The sequence below is a fragment of the Entelurus aequoreus genome, linkage group LG05, assembly GCF_033978785.1.
Source record: "Entelurus aequoreus isolate RoL-2023_Sb linkage group LG05, RoL_Eaeq_v1.1, whole genome shotgun sequence".
Taxonomy (NCBI): domain Eukaryota; kingdom Metazoa; phylum Chordata; class Actinopteri; order Syngnathiformes; family Syngnathidae; genus Entelurus; species Entelurus aequoreus.
In genome coordinates, this window is record NC_084735.1 from 8,578,750 (window position 1) to 8,597,945 (window position 19,196).

The 19,196-nt window shown below is 35.0% G+C and overlaps 1 protein-coding gene across 1 annotated transcript in view; it reads left to right on the plus strand.

The window, feature by feature from the left end:
- fryb (furry homolog b (Drosophila)) overlaps nt 1-19,196 on the plus strand; it is a 184,905-nt gene that overhangs the window by 144,873 nt on the left and 20,836 nt on the right. The window contains exons 43-52 of the mRNA XM_062046964.1: nt 2,772-2,893; nt 4,318-4,505; nt 4,565-4,659; nt 9,306-9,504; nt 9,571-9,792; nt 13,897-14,095; nt 14,163-14,260; nt 15,697-15,867; nt 15,928-16,068; nt 16,130-16,315. Of these exons, the coding sequence (XP_061902948.1) occupies nt 2,772-2,893; nt 4,318-4,505; nt 4,565-4,659; nt 9,306-9,504; nt 9,571-9,792; nt 13,897-14,095; nt 14,163-14,260; nt 15,697-15,867; nt 15,928-16,068; nt 16,130-16,315 (1,621 nt within the window). The remainder of the gene's footprint in view (nt 1-2,771; nt 2,894-4,317; nt 4,506-4,564; nt 4,660-9,305; nt 9,505-9,570; nt 9,793-13,896; nt 14,096-14,162; nt 14,261-15,696; nt 15,868-15,927; nt 16,069-16,129; nt 16,316-19,196) is intronic.

The following is a 19,196-nucleotide window of genomic DNA, read 5'->3' on the forward strand; positions in this document are numbered from 1 at the left end:
GGGATATATGGGAATTAATGGGACTATATGGGAATTAATGGGGATATATGGGAATTAATGGGACTATATGGGAATTAATGGGGATATATGGAAATTAATGGGGGTATATGGGAATTAATGGGAATATATGGGAATTAATGGGAATTTATGGGGATATATGGGAATTAATGGGAATATATGGGGATATATGGGAATTAATGGGAATATATGGGAATTAATGGGAATATATGGGAATTAATGGTGATATATGGGAATATATGGGAATTAATGGGAATATATGGGAATTAATGGGGATATATGGGAATTAATGGGAATATATGGGAATTAATGGATATATATGGGAATTAATGGATATATATGGGAATTAATGGGAATATATGGGGATATATGGGAATTAATGGGAATATATGGGAATTAATGGGAATATATGGGGATATATGGGAATTAATGGGGATATATGGGAATTAATGGGAATATATGGGGATATATGGGAATTAATGGGAATATATGGTAATTAATGGGAATATATGGGGATATATGGGAATTAATGGGAATATATGGGGATATATGGGAATTAATGGGAATATATGGGGATATATGGGAATTAATGGGAATATATGGGAATTAATGGGAATATATGGGGATATATGGGAATTAATGGGAATATATGGGAATCAATGGGAATATATGGGAATATATGGGAATTAATGGGAATATATGGGAATTAATGGGAATATATGAGAAATAATGGGAATATATGGGAATTAATGGGAATATATGGGAATTAATGGAAATTAATGGGAATTATTGGGAATATAAGGGAATTAATGGGAATATATGGGAATTAATGGGAATATATGGGAATTAATGGGAATACATGGGAATTAATGGGAATATATGGGAATTAATGGGAATATATGGGAATTAATGGGAATATATGGGAATTAATGGGAATATATGGGAATTAATGGGAATTAATGGGAATATATGGGAATTAATGGGAATATAAGGGAATTAATGGGAATATATGGGAATTAATGGGAATATATGGGGATATATGGGAATTAATGGGAATATATTGGAATTAATGGGAATATATGGGAATTAATGGGAATATATGGGAATTAATAGGAATATATGGGAATTAATGGGAATATATGAGAATTAATGGGAATTAATGGGAATATATGGGAATTAATGGGAATATATGGGAATTAATGGGAATATATGGGAATATATGGGAATATAAGGGAATTAATGGGAATATAAGGGAATTAATGGGAATATATGGGAATATATGGGAATTAATGGAAATATATGGGAATTAATGGGAATATATGGGAATTAATGGGAATATATGAGAATTAATGGGAATTAATAGGAATATATGGGAATTAATGGGAATATATGGGAATTAATGGGAATATATGGGAATTAATGGGAATATATGGGAATTAATGGGAATTAATAGGAATATATGGGAATAATGGGAATATATGGGAATATAAGGGAATTAATGGGAATATATGGGAATAATGGGAATATATGGGAATTAATGGAAATATATGGGAATTAATGGGAATATATGGGAATTAATGGGAATATAAGGGAATTAATGGGAATATAAGGGAATTAATGGGAATATATGGGAATTAATAGGAATATATGGGAATTAATGGGAATATATGGGAATTAATGGAAATATATGGGAATTAATGGGAATATATGGGAATATAAGGGAATTAATGGGAATATATGGGAATTAATGGGAATTAATGGGAATATAAGGGAATTAATGGGAATATAAGGGAATTAATGGGAATATATGGGAATATAAGGGAATTAATGGGAATATATGGGAATATAAGGGAATTAATGGGAATATATGGGAATTAATGGGAATATAAGGGAATTAATGGGAATATAAGGGAATTAATGGGAATTAATGGGAATATATGGGAATTAATGGGAATATAAGGGAATTAATGGGAATATATGGGAATTAATGGGAATATATGGGAATTAATGGGAATATAAGGGAATTAATGGGAATATAAGGGAACTAATGGGAATATAAGGAAACTCATGGGAATATAAGGGAATTAATGGGAACTAATGGGAATATAAGGGAACTAATGGGAATATAAGGGAACTAATGGGAATATATGGGAATATAAGGGAATTAATGGGAATATAAGGGAACAAATGGGAATATAAGGGAACTAATGGGAATATATGGGAATATAAGGGAATTAATGGGAATATAATAGCATTTTTTTCAAATTGTATTCGTATAAACCTAAAAATCCTGGCTTTTAATATTGGGTGTCGGTATGCTAGCTGTCCCTATATTATCATGCTAACATGATCAATATCAATATCCTTGATTTAACCAGCTGAAAAACTAATTGAGATCAGAATCTCTTTTCCGAGAGTGACCTGGCCAGGAAGTGATTTTACATGTGAAAAACAACCATCGAGAAAATCTGCGTAACATTAGCATGCTAACTTGTCATGCTAACAGTCAAGCTAACTGTGATCATTTCAACTTAAACTTCATGGCTTTCGAGACGTGTCTTCATCATGCAGGTAAAGCTAACGTTAGCATGCTAACTTGTCATGCTAACATTCAAGCTAATTGTGATCATTTCAACTTCAAATGAATGGGTTTTGAGCCACGTGTAGATGTGTGTGAGGACGTGTGTAACGGGTGTGTGGTGCTACCGGTGGTGGGTGTGCAGTGCCTGGAGTACTGTGTTGTTGTTGCTCAGAGCGCTGGGACCCCTGTGGGCACACGAGGACATCACGCCCAAGAACCCCAACTCCAAGAGCACGGAGCAGCTCTCCAGCTTCCTGCGCCATGTCGTCTCCGTCTTCAAGGAGTCCAAGTCAGGTGAGGAGGACTCCACATCTGGAATAACATAAAGGCTATTCTGCTGTGATGCCAAAAAATTAGTTTTGGATGATACCACACATTTAGGTGTCGATCCGATACCAAGTATGTATCATATATTGGTCATATTCAAAGTCCTCATGTGTCCAGGGACGTATTTACTGACTTTATAAACATAATATGAATTAAAAAAAAACGAAAAAAGATGCTGTGATGCTAAAAAAATTAGTTTTGGATGATACCACACATTTAGGTGTCGATCCGATACCAAGTAGGTATCATACATTGGTCATATTCAAAGTCCTTATGTGTCCAGGGACGTATTTACTGACTTTATAAACATAATATGAATTTTTTTAAAAACGAAAAAAGATGCTGTGATGCTAAAAAATTAGTTTTGGATGATACCACACATTTAGGTATCGATCCGATACCAAGTAGGTATCATACATTGGTCATATTCAAAGTCCTCATGTGTCCAGGGACGTATTTACCGACTTTATAAACATAATATGAATTTTTTTTAAACAAAAGAAGATGCTGTGATGCCAAAAAATTAGTTTTGGATGATACCACACATTTAGGTGTTGATCCGATACCAAATAGGTATCATACATTGGTCATATTCAAAGTCCTCATGTGTCCAGGGACGTATTTACTGACTTTATAAACATAATATGAATTTTTTTTTTAAACAAAAGAAGATGATGTGATGCCAAAAAATTAGTTTTGGATGATACCACACATTTAGGTATGGATCCGATACCAAGTAGGTATCATACATTGGTCATATTCAAAGTCCTCATGTGTCCAGGGACATATTTAATGACTTTATAAACATGTGAATTTTTAAAAAATGAAAGAAGATGCTGTGATGCCAAAAAATTAGTTTTGGATGATACCACACATTTAGGTATCGATGCGATGCCAAGTAGTTACAGGATCATACATTGGTCGTATTCAAAGTCCTCATGTGTCCAGGGACGTATTTACTGACTTTATGAACATAATATGAATTTTTTTTTAAACGAAAGATGTTGTGATGCCCAAAAATATCAACATAATCATAGTAGTATCGCCCCTATACTTGGTATCATTACAGTGGATGTCAGGTGTAGATCCACCCATGGCGTTTGTTTACATTGTGACGCCGGTGAGCTATTGTATCCCCCTTTACGGTGTGTAGTGAAGCATGTTTGGCTATTCCTCGTCCTCCAGTGATAATGATACTTGTAAGAAACTCACTTTATTTGTCGCCATGGAGGCCAGGATTGCTTGTAAGTACTCTGGTGGTACTTTTTAGAGGCGGTATAGTAGCGAATATGATTGATTAGTATGGGGGTACTAAGGTATACTAGTACTGGTATACCGGTACTGGTGTGGTGTAGCAACCAGTCTGACTGAGTGGTGGTTCCTCCCCACAGACTTCCACCTGGAGCACCAGCTGAGCGACGTGGCCCTACAGACGGCGCTCTGCAGCTCCTCGCGCCACTACGCCGGACGCTCCTTCCAGATCTTCCGAGCCCTCAAGCAGCCCATCAACAACCACGCCGTGTCCGACCTGGTGTCACGCCTGGTGGAGGTGGTGGGCGAGCACGGGGACGAGGTGCAGGTAGGTAGTGGCGTACAGCGGCAGTATCGGCAGGGTGAGGCAGCGGTGTGCTGTTTCAGGGCTACGTGATGGAGGTGCTGCTCACGCTGGAGTCGGTGGTGGTCAACCTGGCCGAGTGTCTGAAGAACAGCGACCTCATGGCGGCGCTCACCAGGTGTGCTTCTGACTGTACTTCCTGAAAATGTCGCATATTGTGTGTTTGACCAAAAAAAAGGGTTAGTTTTCTTTGACAAAAAGGGCATAAAACAAGTAAAAAAAACATCAAATAAAAACTAGAAAATTCAATTAAAAAATATAAATTGTATAACTTATTTTAACACTTTTATGAGTGGGGATCTTTTGGATATTAGTGGGATTTTTTTCTTTTCAAACTGACAAAAAACAAAGTTTTCTTTGACAAAAATGGCATAAAACAAGCAAAAAAACATCAAATAAAAATTAGAAAATTCAATGCTAAAAAATTTTTTATAACTTATTTTAACACTTTTATGAGTGGGGACCTTTTGGATATTAGTGGGATTTTTTCTTTTCAAACTGACAAAAAACGAAGTTTTCTTTGACAAAAAAGGCATAAAACAAGCAAAAAAACATCAAATAAAAACTAGAAAATTCAATTAAAAAATATAAATTGTATGACTTATTTTAACACTTTTATGAGTGGGGATCTTTTGGATATTAGTGGGATTTTTTCTTTTTAAACTGACAAAAAACAAAGTTTTCTTTGACAAAAAAGGCATAAAACAAGCAAAAAAACATCAAATAAAAACTAGAAAATTCAATTAAAAAATATAAATTGTATGACTTATTTTAACACTTTTATGAGTGGGGATCTTTTGGATATTAGTGGGATTTTTTCTTTTCAAACTGACAAAAAACAAAGTTTTCTTTGACAAAAAGGGCATAAAACAAGCAAAAAAAAACATCAAATAAAAACTAGAAAATTCAATGCTAAAAAAATTGTATGACTTATTTTAACACTTTTATGAGTGGGGATCTTTTGGATATTAGTGGGATTTTTTTCTTTTCAAACTGACAAAAACAAAGTTTTCTTTGACAAAAATGGCATAAAACAAGCCAAAAAAACATCAAATAAAAACTAGAAAATTCAATTAAAAAATATAAATTATATGACTTATTTTAACACTTTTAGGAGTGGGGCTCTTTTGGATATTGGTGGGATTTTTAAATTTCAAACTGACAAAACACTAAAATTTTCTTTGACAAAAAGGGCATAAAACAAGCAAAAAAAACAAAATAAAATCTAGAAAATTCAATGTTAAAATAAATGGTATGACTTATTTTAACACTTTTAGGAGTGGGGCCCTTTTGGATATTAGTGGGATTTTTACTTTTCAAACTGACAAAAAACGAAGTTTTCTTTGACAAAAAGGGCATAAAACAAGCAAAAAAAACATCAAATAAAAACTAGAAAATTCAATGCTAAAAAAATTTGTATAACTTATTTTAACACTTTTATGAGTGGGGCCCTTTTGGATATTAGTGGGATTTTTACTTTTCTATTTTGTCTTTGACAAATAAAACATTAAGCTTTCAACAAAACAAAAAAAGGGGCATAAAACAAGCAAAAAAAACATAAAATAAAAACTAGAAAATTCAATTAAAAAAAATAAACTGTATAACTTATTTTAACACTTTTATGAGTGGGGACCTTTTGGATATTAGTGGGATTTTTTTCTTTTCAAACTGACAAAAACATAGTTTTCTTAGACAAAAATGGCATAAAACAAGCAAAACAAAAATCAAATAAAAACTATAAAATTCAATGCTAAAAAAATGGTATGACTTATTTTAACACTTTTATGAGTGGGGACCTTTTGGATATTAGTGGGATTTTTATTTTTCAAACTGACAAAAAACTAAGTTGTTTTTTTTTTTTTACAAAAAGGGCATAAAACAAGCTAAAAAACATTTTTTAAAAACCCTGAAAATTCAATGTTAAAAAAAAATTATATGACTTATTTCAACACTTTTAGGAGTGGGGCTCTTTTGGATATTAGTGGGATTTTTTTCTTTTCAAACTGACAAAAAACAAAGTTTTCTTTGACAAAAAGGGCATAAAACAAGCAAAAAAAACATCAAATAAAAACTAGAAAATTCAATGCTAAAAAAATTGTATGACTTATTTTAACACTTTTATGAGTGGGGATCTTTTGGATATTAGTGGGATTTTTTCTTTTCAAACTGACAAAAAACAAAGTTTTCTTTGACAAAAATGGCATAAAACAAGCAAAAAAAACAAAATAAAATCTAGAAAATTCAATGTTAAAATAAATGGTATGACTTATTTTAACACTTTTAGGAGTGGGGCCCTTTTAGATATTAGTGGGATTTTTACTTTTCAAACTGACAAAAAACAAAGTTTTCTTTGACAAAGAGGGCATAAAACAAGCAAAAAAAACATCAAATAAAAACTAGAAAATTCAATGCTAAAAAAAATGGTATAACTTATTTTAACACTTTTATGAGTGGGGCCCTTTTGGATATTAGTGGGATTTTTATTTTTCAAACTGACAAAAAACGAAGTTTTCTTTGACAAAAAGGGCATAAAACAAGCAAAAAAACATCAAATAAAAACTAGAAAATTCAATGCTAAAAAAATGGTATAACTTATTTTAACACTTTTATGAGTGGGGCCCTTTTGGATAATAGTGGGATTTTTACTTTTCTATTTTGTCTTTGACAAATAAAACATTAAGCTTTCCAAAAAAAAAAGGGCATAAAACAAGCAAAAAAAACATAAAATAAAAAACTAGAAAATTAAATTTAAAAATAAAATTGTATGACTTATTTTAACACTTTTATGAGTGGGGCCCTTTTGGATATTAGTGGGATTTTTACTTTTCAAACTGACAAAAAACAAAGTTTTCTTTGACAAAAAGGGCATAAAACAAGCAAAAAAAAAGCCATCAAATAAAAACTAGAAAATTTAATGTTAAAAAAAATGGTATGACTTATTTTAACACTTTTATGAGTGTGGCCCTTTAGGCTCCCAAATAATATTAGTGGGATTTTTTTTTAACTGACATTGCTCAAAAAATAATGAATTAAAATTAATGTTGTTATGAATTATTGACTTATTCTCCAATTACTTCACGTTAAATATTACACTTAAAATATTGCATATTTTGTTTTTGACAAATAAAACATTAAGTTTTCTTTGACAAAAAGGGCATAAAACAAGAAGAAAAAAAAACATAAAATATAAACTAGAATAATTAAATGTTAAAAATAATTGTATGACTTATTTTAACACTTTTATGAGTGGGGACCTTTTGGTGGGATTTTTACTTTTCAAACTGACAAAAAAGCTAAGTTTTCTTTGACAAAAATGGCATAAAACAAGTAAAAAAAACATCAAATAAAAACTAGAAAATTCAATGTTAAAAAAAATTGTATAACTTATTTTAACACTTTTAGGAGTGGGGCCCTTTTGGATATTAGTGGGATTTTTACTTTTCAAACTGACAAAAAACAAAGTTTTCTTTGACAAAAAGGGCATAAAACAAGTAAAAAAAAAACATCAAATAAAAACTAGAAAATTCAATGCTAAAAAATTGTATAACTTATTTTAACACTTTTATGAGTGGGGCCCTTTCGGATATTAGTGGGATTTTTACTTTTCTATTTTGTCTTTGACAAATAAAACATTAAGCTTTCCAAAAAAAAGGGCATAAAACAAGCAAAAAAAACATAAAATAAAAAACTAGAAAATTAAATTTAAAAATAAAATTGTATGACTTATTTTAACACTTTTATGAGTGGGGACCTTTTGGATATTAGTGGGATTTTTACTTTTCAAACTGACAAAAAACGAAGTTTTCTTTGACAAAAAGGGCATAAAACAAGCAAAAAAAACATTTAAAAAAAAATAGAAAATTCAATGCTAAAAAAATTTGTATAACTTATTTTAACACTTTTATGAGTGGGGCCCTTTTGGATATTAGTGGGATTTTTACTTTTCTATTTTGTCTTTGACAAATAAAACATTAAGCTTTCAAAAAAAAAAAAAAAAGGGCATAAAACAAGCAAAAAAAACATAAAATAAAAACTAGAAAATTCAATTAAAAAAAATAAATTGTATACCTTTTTTTAACACTTTTATGAGTGGGGACCGTTTGGATATTAGTGGGATTTTTACTTTTCAAACTGACAAAAAACTAAGTTTTCTTTGACAAAAATGGCATAAAACAAGCAAAAAAAACATCAAATAAAAACTAGAAAATTCAATGCTAAAAAAATTTGTATAACTTATTTTAACACTTTTATGAGTGGGGCCCTTTTGGATATTAGTGGGATTTTTACTTTTCTATTTTGTCTTTGACAAATAAAACATTAAGCTTTCAAAAAAAAGAAAAAAAAGGGCATAAAACAAGCAAAAAAAACATAAAAATAAAAACTAGAAAATTCAATAAAAAAAAAAAAATTGTATAACTTATTTTAACACTTTTATGAGTGGGGACCTTTTGGATATTAGTGGGATTTTTACTTTTCAAACTGACAAAAAACGAAGTTTTCTTTGACAAAAAGGGCATAAAACAAGTAAAAAAAACATCAAATAAAAACTAGAAAATTTAATGCTAAAAAAAATTGTATAAGTTATTTTAACACTTTTAAAACAAGCAACAACAAAAAAAAACATTTAAAAAATAATAAAAAGTTCTGAAGAACAGCCACCTCATGGCGGCTGTCACCAGGTGTGCTTCTGCCAGTACAGGAAGTGTTCCTTCCTTCCTTCCTTCCTTCCTTTCTTCCGCCCACCATCCGGCATGTTCCTTTCAGAACCTCGTCCCCGGACTTTGTGATGAGCGACAAGCTGATGAACCGCAAGAGCACGGGCCAGTTGAACTTCCCCGGCCCGGGTTTTGTGGGCCTGTCGTCGCAGCGACACCAGCGCTCCTACTCCGTGCCCAAGAAGTTTGGCGAGTGCGGCTACCAGTCCAGCGACCCGCCACGCAGCGCCACTCTGGACCGCATACAAGTAGGAGGGAGAGACCACCACCACCACCTGGCTGGTCACACCCGCTGACACCTTTGTCACCCGCAGGCGTGCAACAGTCACGGTCTGGCCCGGGTGGGGAGGAGCCCCGGGTCCTGCACCTCCTCCACCAATCGCATCGACCCCAGCGTGCTGTCTGACCCCGCCCACGTGTCCCACCCCTCCTCCATCCTGGCCACCGTCTTCTGGGTGGCCGTGTCGCTCATGGAGTCTGACTTTGAGTTTGAGTACCAGATGTCCCTGCGCCTGGTCCACAAGCTGCTGTCCAAGGTACCCCCCCAACACCCCCCCCCCCCTACAACATATGGCTCAGGGGCCGTTTGGGGCCCCCAGCTAATTCTTTTGACGGCACATTCTACACACACTGTTAAAGAAAACATTTTTAAAAAATGGAACAAAAGCACAAACGGGTGGAATGTAACCACAAAAAGTTGCAAAGTCATTGCTCAAAAAATAATAATGAATCAAAATCTATGTTGTTATGAATTATTATTATTATTACACTTTAAATATTGCATATTTAAGTTTTCTGTGACAAAAACGGCATCATTTTTTTAATTTATAAAAATGTATAATTGACGGATAGATCTGGGGTTGATCTAGAAAATTCATAGTTTAAAAAAATGTCTTATTTTTACCACTTTTTTGAGTGGTCCCCTTTTAGATTCCAAAGAATATTAGTGGGGTTTTTAACTTTTTTACCTATTTTGTCTTTGCCAAAAAAAAACCTAGTTAACTGTGACAAAAACAGCATACTTTTTTTTTTTTTTTTTTTTTTAAATAAAAACGTATAATTGTGCTGACACACCTTAAAACTAGAATCACAGTCAAATCTTGAAGGAATTTTAATTTTTACTGTAAATTATTGTCGTTTTTCTAGATCTGAGGTTGATCTAGAAAATTCATAGTTAAAAAAAAAAAGTCTTATTTTTACCACTTTTTTGAGTGGGCCTCTTTTAGATTCCAAAGAATATTAGTGAGATTTTTACCTTTTAAACTGTAATTGCTCAAATAATAATTATTCTAATTAATGTTGTTATGAATTATTGACTCATTTGAGGCTCCAATGACTTCACATCGAATGTTACACTTAAAATATTGCATATTTTGAAATAAATAATTAAATAAAAAACTAAGTTTTCTTTGACAAAAAGGGCATAAAAAAAACCCATTAAAAATAAAAAATATGTATAATTGACGGATAGATCTGAGGTTGATCAAGAGACTTCAAAGTAAAAAAATAAAAATAAAAGACTTATTTTTAACACTTTTATAAGTGGGGCCCTTTTAAAATTCCAAATAATATTGGTGGGATTTTTTAAATACTGTAATTGCTCAAAAAATAATGAATCAAAATTAATGTGGTTATGAATTATTGACTTATTTGATGATCCAATTACTTCACTTTAAATATTACACTTGAAATATTGCATATTTTGTCTTTGCCCAAAAAAAATCAAGTTTTCCCTGACAAAAACGGCATACATTTTTTTTTAATAAAAATGTATAATTAACGGATAGATCTGAGGTTGATCTAAAAAAATTCATAGTTAAAAAAAAAAGTCTTATTTTTACCACTTTTTTGAGTGGGCCCCTTTTAGATTCCAAAGAATATTAGTGGGGTTTTTACCTTTTAAACTGTAATTACTCAAATAATAATAATTATAATTAATGTTGTTATGAATTATTGACTCATTTGAGGCTCCAATGACTTCACATCGAATGTTACACTTGAAATATTGTATAGTTTGTGTTTGACAAATAAAAAACTAAGTTTTCTTTGACAAAAAGGGCATAAAACAAAAAAAACATTAAAAAAAAAATAATACGTATAATTGACGGATAGATCTGAGGTTGATCAAGAGACTTCAAAGTAAAAAAAAAAGTAAAAAAAAAGACTTATTTTTTACACTTTTAGATTCCAAAGAATATTAGTGGGATTTTTTTTAAAACTCTAATTGCTCAAAAAATAATGAATCAAAATGAATGTGGTTATGAATTATTGACTTATTTGATGCTCCAATTACTTCACATTAAATATTACACTTCAAAATTTTGGTGGAGAAAAATATAGCATATTTTGTGTTTCTGCCATAAAAAAGAGGGTTTCACAAAAAGGGAATTAAAAAAAATACTTTGTATCAACAGATGGACCTGAAGTTGATCTAGATATTTAAGTCTTTAATAATAATGAACTAAGATGCCCGTGACAATCAAACAGCTGGTGTGTAATAAGTACAATACTTACAGTATTAACGTTTTGTAGGACTCAACAGAAGACAAGACTGGCACATTCAACTTAAAAGCAAAGACTACTTCCAACACCCCTAAAACTAAGTGAAATAAATGCATACTTGCGAGTGTAAGGAAATAAAATGTAACAACTGGACAAAACTGTTTGTATTATGTTAAATGTTACATTTAAATATATATTTAATAAAGAAATGAATATTTATTAAAATACTGTAAACCGGTGAGGTCAAGGACCACTATGTGTTCCCAGGTATGGCCGGGATGCCCAAAATGTCTAAAACGTGCCCAACCAAGTCCCACTGGAAGGTAGGGAGAAAAGTGAGAAAAGTCGTCAAAAGTCCCAAAAATGTTCAAAAATATTCAAAAATATGTTCAATTCCCGCTGCCGGCCGGGATGCCCAAACTGTCCAAAACGTGCCCAGCAAAGTCCCACAGGTAGAGGGGGAAAAAAAGTGGGAAAAGTCGGTAAAATGTTGAAAAATCTGGTTGGAGTCCCACAAGTGCCGCCGCCGGCCGCACAAGTCCCGGGATGTCCAAAATGTCCAAAACGTGCCCAGCAAAGTCCCACAGGTAGAGGGGGAAAAAAAGTGTGAAAAGTCGGTAAAATGTTGAAAAATCACACCCGGGTTGGAGTCCCACAAGTCCCGGGATGCCCAAAATGTCCAAAACGCGCCCAGCCAAGTCCCACGGGAAGGGGGGGAGAAAAGTGAGGAAAGTCGGCAAAAGTCCCAAAAATGTTGAAAAATCACACCCGGGTTGGAGTCCCACAAGTCCCGCTGCCGGCTGCGAAAGTCCCGGGATGCCCAAAATGTCCAAAACGCAACCAGAGAAAAGTGGGGAAAGTCGACAAAAGTCAGAAAATGTTTCTAAAATCACACCCGGGTTCTAGTCCCACAAGTCCCTTGCCGGCCGGGATGCCCAAAATGTCTAAAACTTGCCCAACCAAGTCCCACTGGAAGGTGGGGAGAAAAGTGAGAAAAGTCGTCAAAAGTCCCAAAAATGTTCAAAAATATGTTCAAGTCCCGCTGCCAGCCGGGATGCCCAAAGTGTCCAAAACACACCCAGCAAAGTCCCACGGGAAGGGGGGGAGAAAAGTTGGCAAAAGTCCCAAAAATGTTCAAAAATCACACCCGGGTTCTAGTCCCACAAGTCCCGCCGCCGGCCAAAATGTCCAAAACGCACCCAGCCAAGTTCCACGGGAAGGGGGGGAAAAAAGTGAGAAAAGTCGTCAAAAGTCCCAAAAATGTTAAAAAATATGTTCAAGTCCCGCTGCCAGCCGGGATGCCCAAAGTGTCCAAAACGTGCCCAGCAAAGTCCCACGGATAGAGGGGGGAAAAAATTTGGAAAAGTCGGTAAAATGTTGAAAAATCACACCCGGGTCGGAGTCCCACAAGTCCTGCCGCCGGCCGCCCAAAATGTCCAAAACGCACCCAGCAAAGTCGCACGGGAAGGGGGGGAGAAAAGTTGGCAAAAGTCTCAAAAATGTTGAAAAATCACACCCGGGTTGGAGTCCCACAAGTCCCGCTGCCGGCTGCAAAAGTCCCGGGATGCCGAAAATGTCCAAAACGCAACCAGAGAAAAGTGAGGAAAGTTGACAAAAGTCCGAAAATTTTTCTAAAATCACACCCGGGTTCCCTTGCCGGCTGGGATGCCCAAAATGTCTAAAACTTGCCCAACCAAGTCCCACGGGAAGGTGGGGAGAAAAGTGAGAAAAGTCGTCAAAAGTCCCAAAAATGTTCCAAAATATGTTCAAGTCCCGCTGCCGGCCGGGATGCCCAAAGTGTCCAAAACGTGCCCAGCAAAGTCCCACGGGAAGGGGGGGAGAAAAGTGGGAAAAGTCGGTCAAATGTTCAAAAATCCCACCCGGGGTTCGAGTCCCACCGGCCGGGATGCCCAAAATGTCCAAAACGCGCCCAGCCAAGTCCCACAGGAAGGGGGGGAGAAAAGTCGGCAAAAGTCCCAAAAATGTTCAAAAATCCCACCCGGGCAGTCCCGAGATGCCCAAAATGTGAGAAAAGTGAGAAAAGTGTGTAAAATGTTGAAAGCTCCCACCCTAGTTGGACTCTGTATGCGTCCCCATTGTTGTCTTCCTCCTTCTTCATGTCATGTGTGACCTGGCAGGTCCCTCTGGACCGAGCAGAGAACCGAGAGCGCCTGGAGAAGCTGCAGGCTCAGCTGAGGTGGAGTGGCTTCTCGGGCATCCAGCAGCTGCTGCTGAAGGGCTTCACCTCCCAGGCCACCTCCGACCTCACCCTGCAGCTCTTCTGCCAGCTCACACCCGTGTCCCGCGTGCCCGTGGTGGACAGCTCCCAGTCCCTGGGTGGGTGCACCCGCATCACCACCTCACCACCCCACCACTCCTCCTCTTGACGTGTGCTCGCCCACAGGGTTCCCTCTCAACGTGCTGTGTCTGCTGCCTCACCTGGTGCAGCACTTTGGACATCCCACTCAGTTCTGCAAGGAGAGTGCTGAGCGCATCGCACAGGTGAGCTGCACCTGCAGTCCTTAGCATCAGAATGTTAGCATGCTAGCTTCTTTTTGTGCTAAGTTTGCAGGTTTAGGTGAGCTGCACCTGCAGTCCTTAGCATCAGAATGTTAGCATGCTAGCTTCTTTTTGTGCCAAGTTTGCAGGTTTAGGTGAGCTGCACCTGCAGTCCTTAGCATCAGAATGTTAGCATGCTAGCTTCTTTTTGTGCTAAGTTTGCAGGTTTACAACCTCAATACCTGATTATTTAGGACTTGATACTACAATAGTAACATTGGTATGCTTGCTTGTCTTTAAAATGACAACGTTGTATCAATGTCAGTTTTAAAGGACATGTACGTATCATCAATGTCAGTTTTAAAGGACATGTACGTATAATCAATGTCAGTTTTAAAGGACATGTACGTATAATCAATGTCAGTTTTAAAGGACATGTACGTATAATCAATGTCAGTTTTAAAGGACATGTACGTATAATCAATGTCAGTTTTAAAGGACATGTACGTATCATCAATGTCAGTTTTAAAGGACATGTACGTATAATCAATGTCAGTTTTAAAGGACATGTACGTTGTATCAATGTCAGTTTTAAAGGACATGTACGTTGTATCAATGTCAGTTTTAAAGGACATGTACGTATCATCAATGTTCAGTTTTAAAGGACATGTACGTATAATCAACGTTGTATCAATGTCAGTTTTAAAGGACATGTACGTATAATCAATGTCAGTTTTAAAGGACATGTACGTATAATCAACGTTTTATCAATGTCAGTTTTAAAGGACATGTACGTATAATCAATGTCAGTTTTAAAGGACATGTACGTATAATCAATGTCAGTTTTAAAGGACATGTACGTATAATCAATGTCAGTTTTAAAGGACATGTACGTATAATCAACGTTTTATCAATGTCAGTTTTAAAGGACATGTACGTATAATCAATGTCAGTTTTAAAGGACATGTACGTATAATCAATGTCAGTTTTAAAGGACATTTACGTATAATCAATGTTGTATCAATGTCAGTTTTAAAGGACATGTACGTATAATCAATGTCAGTTTTAAAGGACATGTACGTATAATCAATGTCAGTTTTAAAGGACATGTACGTTATATCAATGTCAGTTTTAAAGGACATGTACGTATAATCAATGTCAGTTTAAAAGGACATGTACGTTGTATCAATGTCAGTCTTAAAGGACATGTACGTATAATCAATGTCAGTTTTAAAGGACGTGTACGTATAATCAATGTCAGTTTTAAAGGACGTGTACGTATAATCAATGTCAGTTTTAAAGGACATGTACGTATAATCAATGTCAGTTTTAAAGGACATGTACGTTGTATGAATGTCAGTTTTAAAGGACATGTACGTATAATGAAGGTGTAAAAGGGGAGGTCCTACAGAGTGACTAAGGTCTAGCTGTCCTCCCAGGTGTGCTTGGTGGAGAAGACCACCAAGTTGTCCCACCTGGCTCACGTGATGACCCTCTACAAGACGCGCTCCTACACCCGGGACCCCTTCTCCTGGGTGAGCGTGGTGTGCCGCTACCTGCACGAGGCCTTCTGCGACATCACGCTCAACATGGTCACCTACATGGCGGAGGTATGGGACACTTACCTGTGGTCATGTGACCCGGGTCTAACGAGCAGGGTGTGCACGCAGCTGCTGGACAAAGGACTTCCCAGCATGCAACAGTCCCTCCTGCAGATCATCTACTGCCTGCTCAGCCACATGGACCTGGCCGCCGTGCAGGTCAAGCAGTTCAACGCAGACGTCACAAAGACCATCGAGAAGTTTGTCCAGGTGGGTGTCCTCACTTCCTGGTGTGTGGGTGTGGGTGTGTTGACGTGGGTGTTGCTCACAGACCGTGCACTGGAAGGACGCCTTGAACATCTTGAAGCTGGTGGTGTCGCGGTCCGCCAGCCTGGTGCACCCGCCCTACGGCCAGGCCCAGGGAGACCTGTCCAACCTGGAGGTCAGCCGAGTCTGGGACGGCTCAGCCAAGGCCCTGCCTGGAAAGACCCTGGACTTCACCTTCGACATCTCAGAGGTGAGGCGGCTGAATGGTGAAAAGTAAGATGCACGTTAAGTGCGTAATACTTACATTATTACCACTTTGTAGGGCGCAACAAAACGCACCATAAACTATACACTACCGTTGTCTTGGACTTTGTAGGGCGCAACAAAACACACCATAAACTATACACTATCGTTGTCTTGGACTTTGTAGGGCGCAACAAAACACAGCATAAACTATACACTACTGTTGTCTTGGACTTTGTAGGGCGCAACAAAACACACCATAAACTATACACTATCGTTGTCTTGGACTTTGTAGGGCGCAACAAAACACAGCATAAACTATACACTATCGTTGTCTTGGACTTTGTAGGGCGCAACAAAACACAGCATAAACTATATCCGACTTTCAACTGTAATTGCAACTTCATGTCGTACTTGCAAATGAGACTTGACACAAGTTACCATTATCAGCTAGTATTTTAATGTTACAGTACCACTGTTTTTTTACAATAACAAACTGGCAGTTTAGTCACCAGAATTTTACTGTAAAATAGTGTTTTTTTTACAACATATTACGGTAAATGGAAAAACAATACAACTGTTTTTTTACAATAAAACACTGGCCGCTTAGTCACCAGAATTTTACTGTAAAATAGTATTTTTTACAACATATTACATTCAATTAAATAACAGTGCAACTGTTTTTTTACAATAACAAACTGGCCGCTTAGTCACCAGAATTTTACTGTAAAATAGTATTTTTTACAACATATTACAGTAAATGGAAAAACAATACAACTGTTTTTACAGTTTAAAAAAAGGCAGCTTAGTGACCAGAATTTTACTGTAAAATATAGTGTTTTTACAACATATTACGGTAAATGGAAAAACAATACAACTGTTTTTACAGTTTAAAAAAAAAAGGCAGCTTAGTGACCAGACTTCCACCGTAAAATATAGTGTTTTTTACAACATATAAATGGAAAAAACAACTTTTTTTTTACAATAAAACACTGGCCACTTAGTCACCAGAATTTTACTGTAAAATACAGTGGGGTTTTTTTACAACATCCATCCATCCATCCATTTTGTACCACTTGTCCCTTAAATTAAATAACAGTACAACTGTTTTTTTTACAATAACAAACTGGCCGCTTAGTCATCAGAATTTTACTGTAATAAATAGTGTTTTTATTACAACATATAACATTAAATTTAATAACAGTACAACTGTTTTTTTACAATAACAAACTGGCCGCTTAGTCACCAGAATTTTACTGTAAAATAGTATTTTTTACAACATATTACAGTAAATGGAAAAACAATACAACTGTTTTTACAGTTTTAAAAAAAATGGCAGCTTAGTGACCAGAATTCCACCGTAAAATATAGTGTTTTTTACAACATATAACTGGAAAAACAATACAACTTTTTTTTTTAACGATAAAACACTGGCCGCTTAGTCACCAGAATTTTACTGTAAAATATAGTGTTTTTTACAACATATAACATTAAATTAAATAACAGTACAACTGTTTTTTTACAATAACAAACTGGCTGCTTAGTCACCAGAATTTTACTGTAAAATAGTATTTTTTACAACATATTACGGTAAATGGAAAAACAAGACAACTGTTTTGACAGTAAAAAAATGGCAGCTTAGTGACCAGAATTTTACTGTAAAATAGTGTTTTTACAACATATTACGGTAAATGGAAAAACAATACAACTGGTTTGTTTTACAATTAAAAAAACTGTCTGCTTAGTCGCCAGAATCTTCACTTATGTGTTTTTTTACGTGCACTAAAAAATATCTGTATATTTTACTGTAAAAAACTGGTGACTTAGTCACCAGAATTCCACTGTAAAATATAGTGGGGTTTTTTACAACATATTACGATAAATGGATAAACAATACAACAGTTTTTTTTACAATAATAAACTGGCCGCTTAGTCACCAGAATTTTACTGTAAAATAGTGTTTTTTACAACATATTACAGTAAATGGAAAAACAACTGTTTTGACAGTAAAAAAAAAAAAAAGGCAGCTTAGTGACCAGAATTTTACTGTAAAATATAGTGTTTTTACAACATATTACAGTAAATGGAAAAACAATACAACTGTTTTTACAGTAAAAAAAATGGTGGCTTAATGACCATAATTTTACTGTAAAATATAGTGTTTTTTACAACATGTTACAGTAAATGGAAAAACAACACAACCGTTTTTACAGTTTAAAAAAAAAGGCAGCTTAGTGACCAGAATTGTACTGTGAAATATAGTGTTTTTACAACATATTACGGTAAATGGAAAAACAATACAACTGTTTTTACAGTTTTTTAAAAAATGGCAGCTTAGTGACCAGACTTCCACCGTAAAATATAATGTTTTTTACAACATATAAATGGAAAGAACAACTTTTTTTTTACAATAAAACACTAGCCACTTAGTCACCAGAATTTTACTGTAAAATATAGTGGGTTTTTTTACAACATCCATCCATCCATCCATTTTCTACCGCTTGTCCCTTAAATTAAATAACAGTACAACTGTTTTTTTACAATAACAAACTGGCCGCTTAGTCACCAGAATTTTACTGTAAAATACTATTTTTTACAACATATTACGGTAAATGGAAAAACAACTGTTTTGACAGTAAAAAAAAAAAAAAAGGCAGCTTAGTGACCAGAATTTTACTGTAAAATATAGTGTTTTTACAACATATTACAGTAAATGGAAAAACAATACAACTGTTTTTTTTTTTTACAAAAAAAAACTGTCTGCTTAGTCGCCAGAATCTTCACGTACGTGAAGAAAAAATATCTGTATATTTTACTTAAAAAAACTGGTGACTTAGTCACCAGAATTCCACTGTAAAATATAGTGGTTTTTTTACAACATAATACGG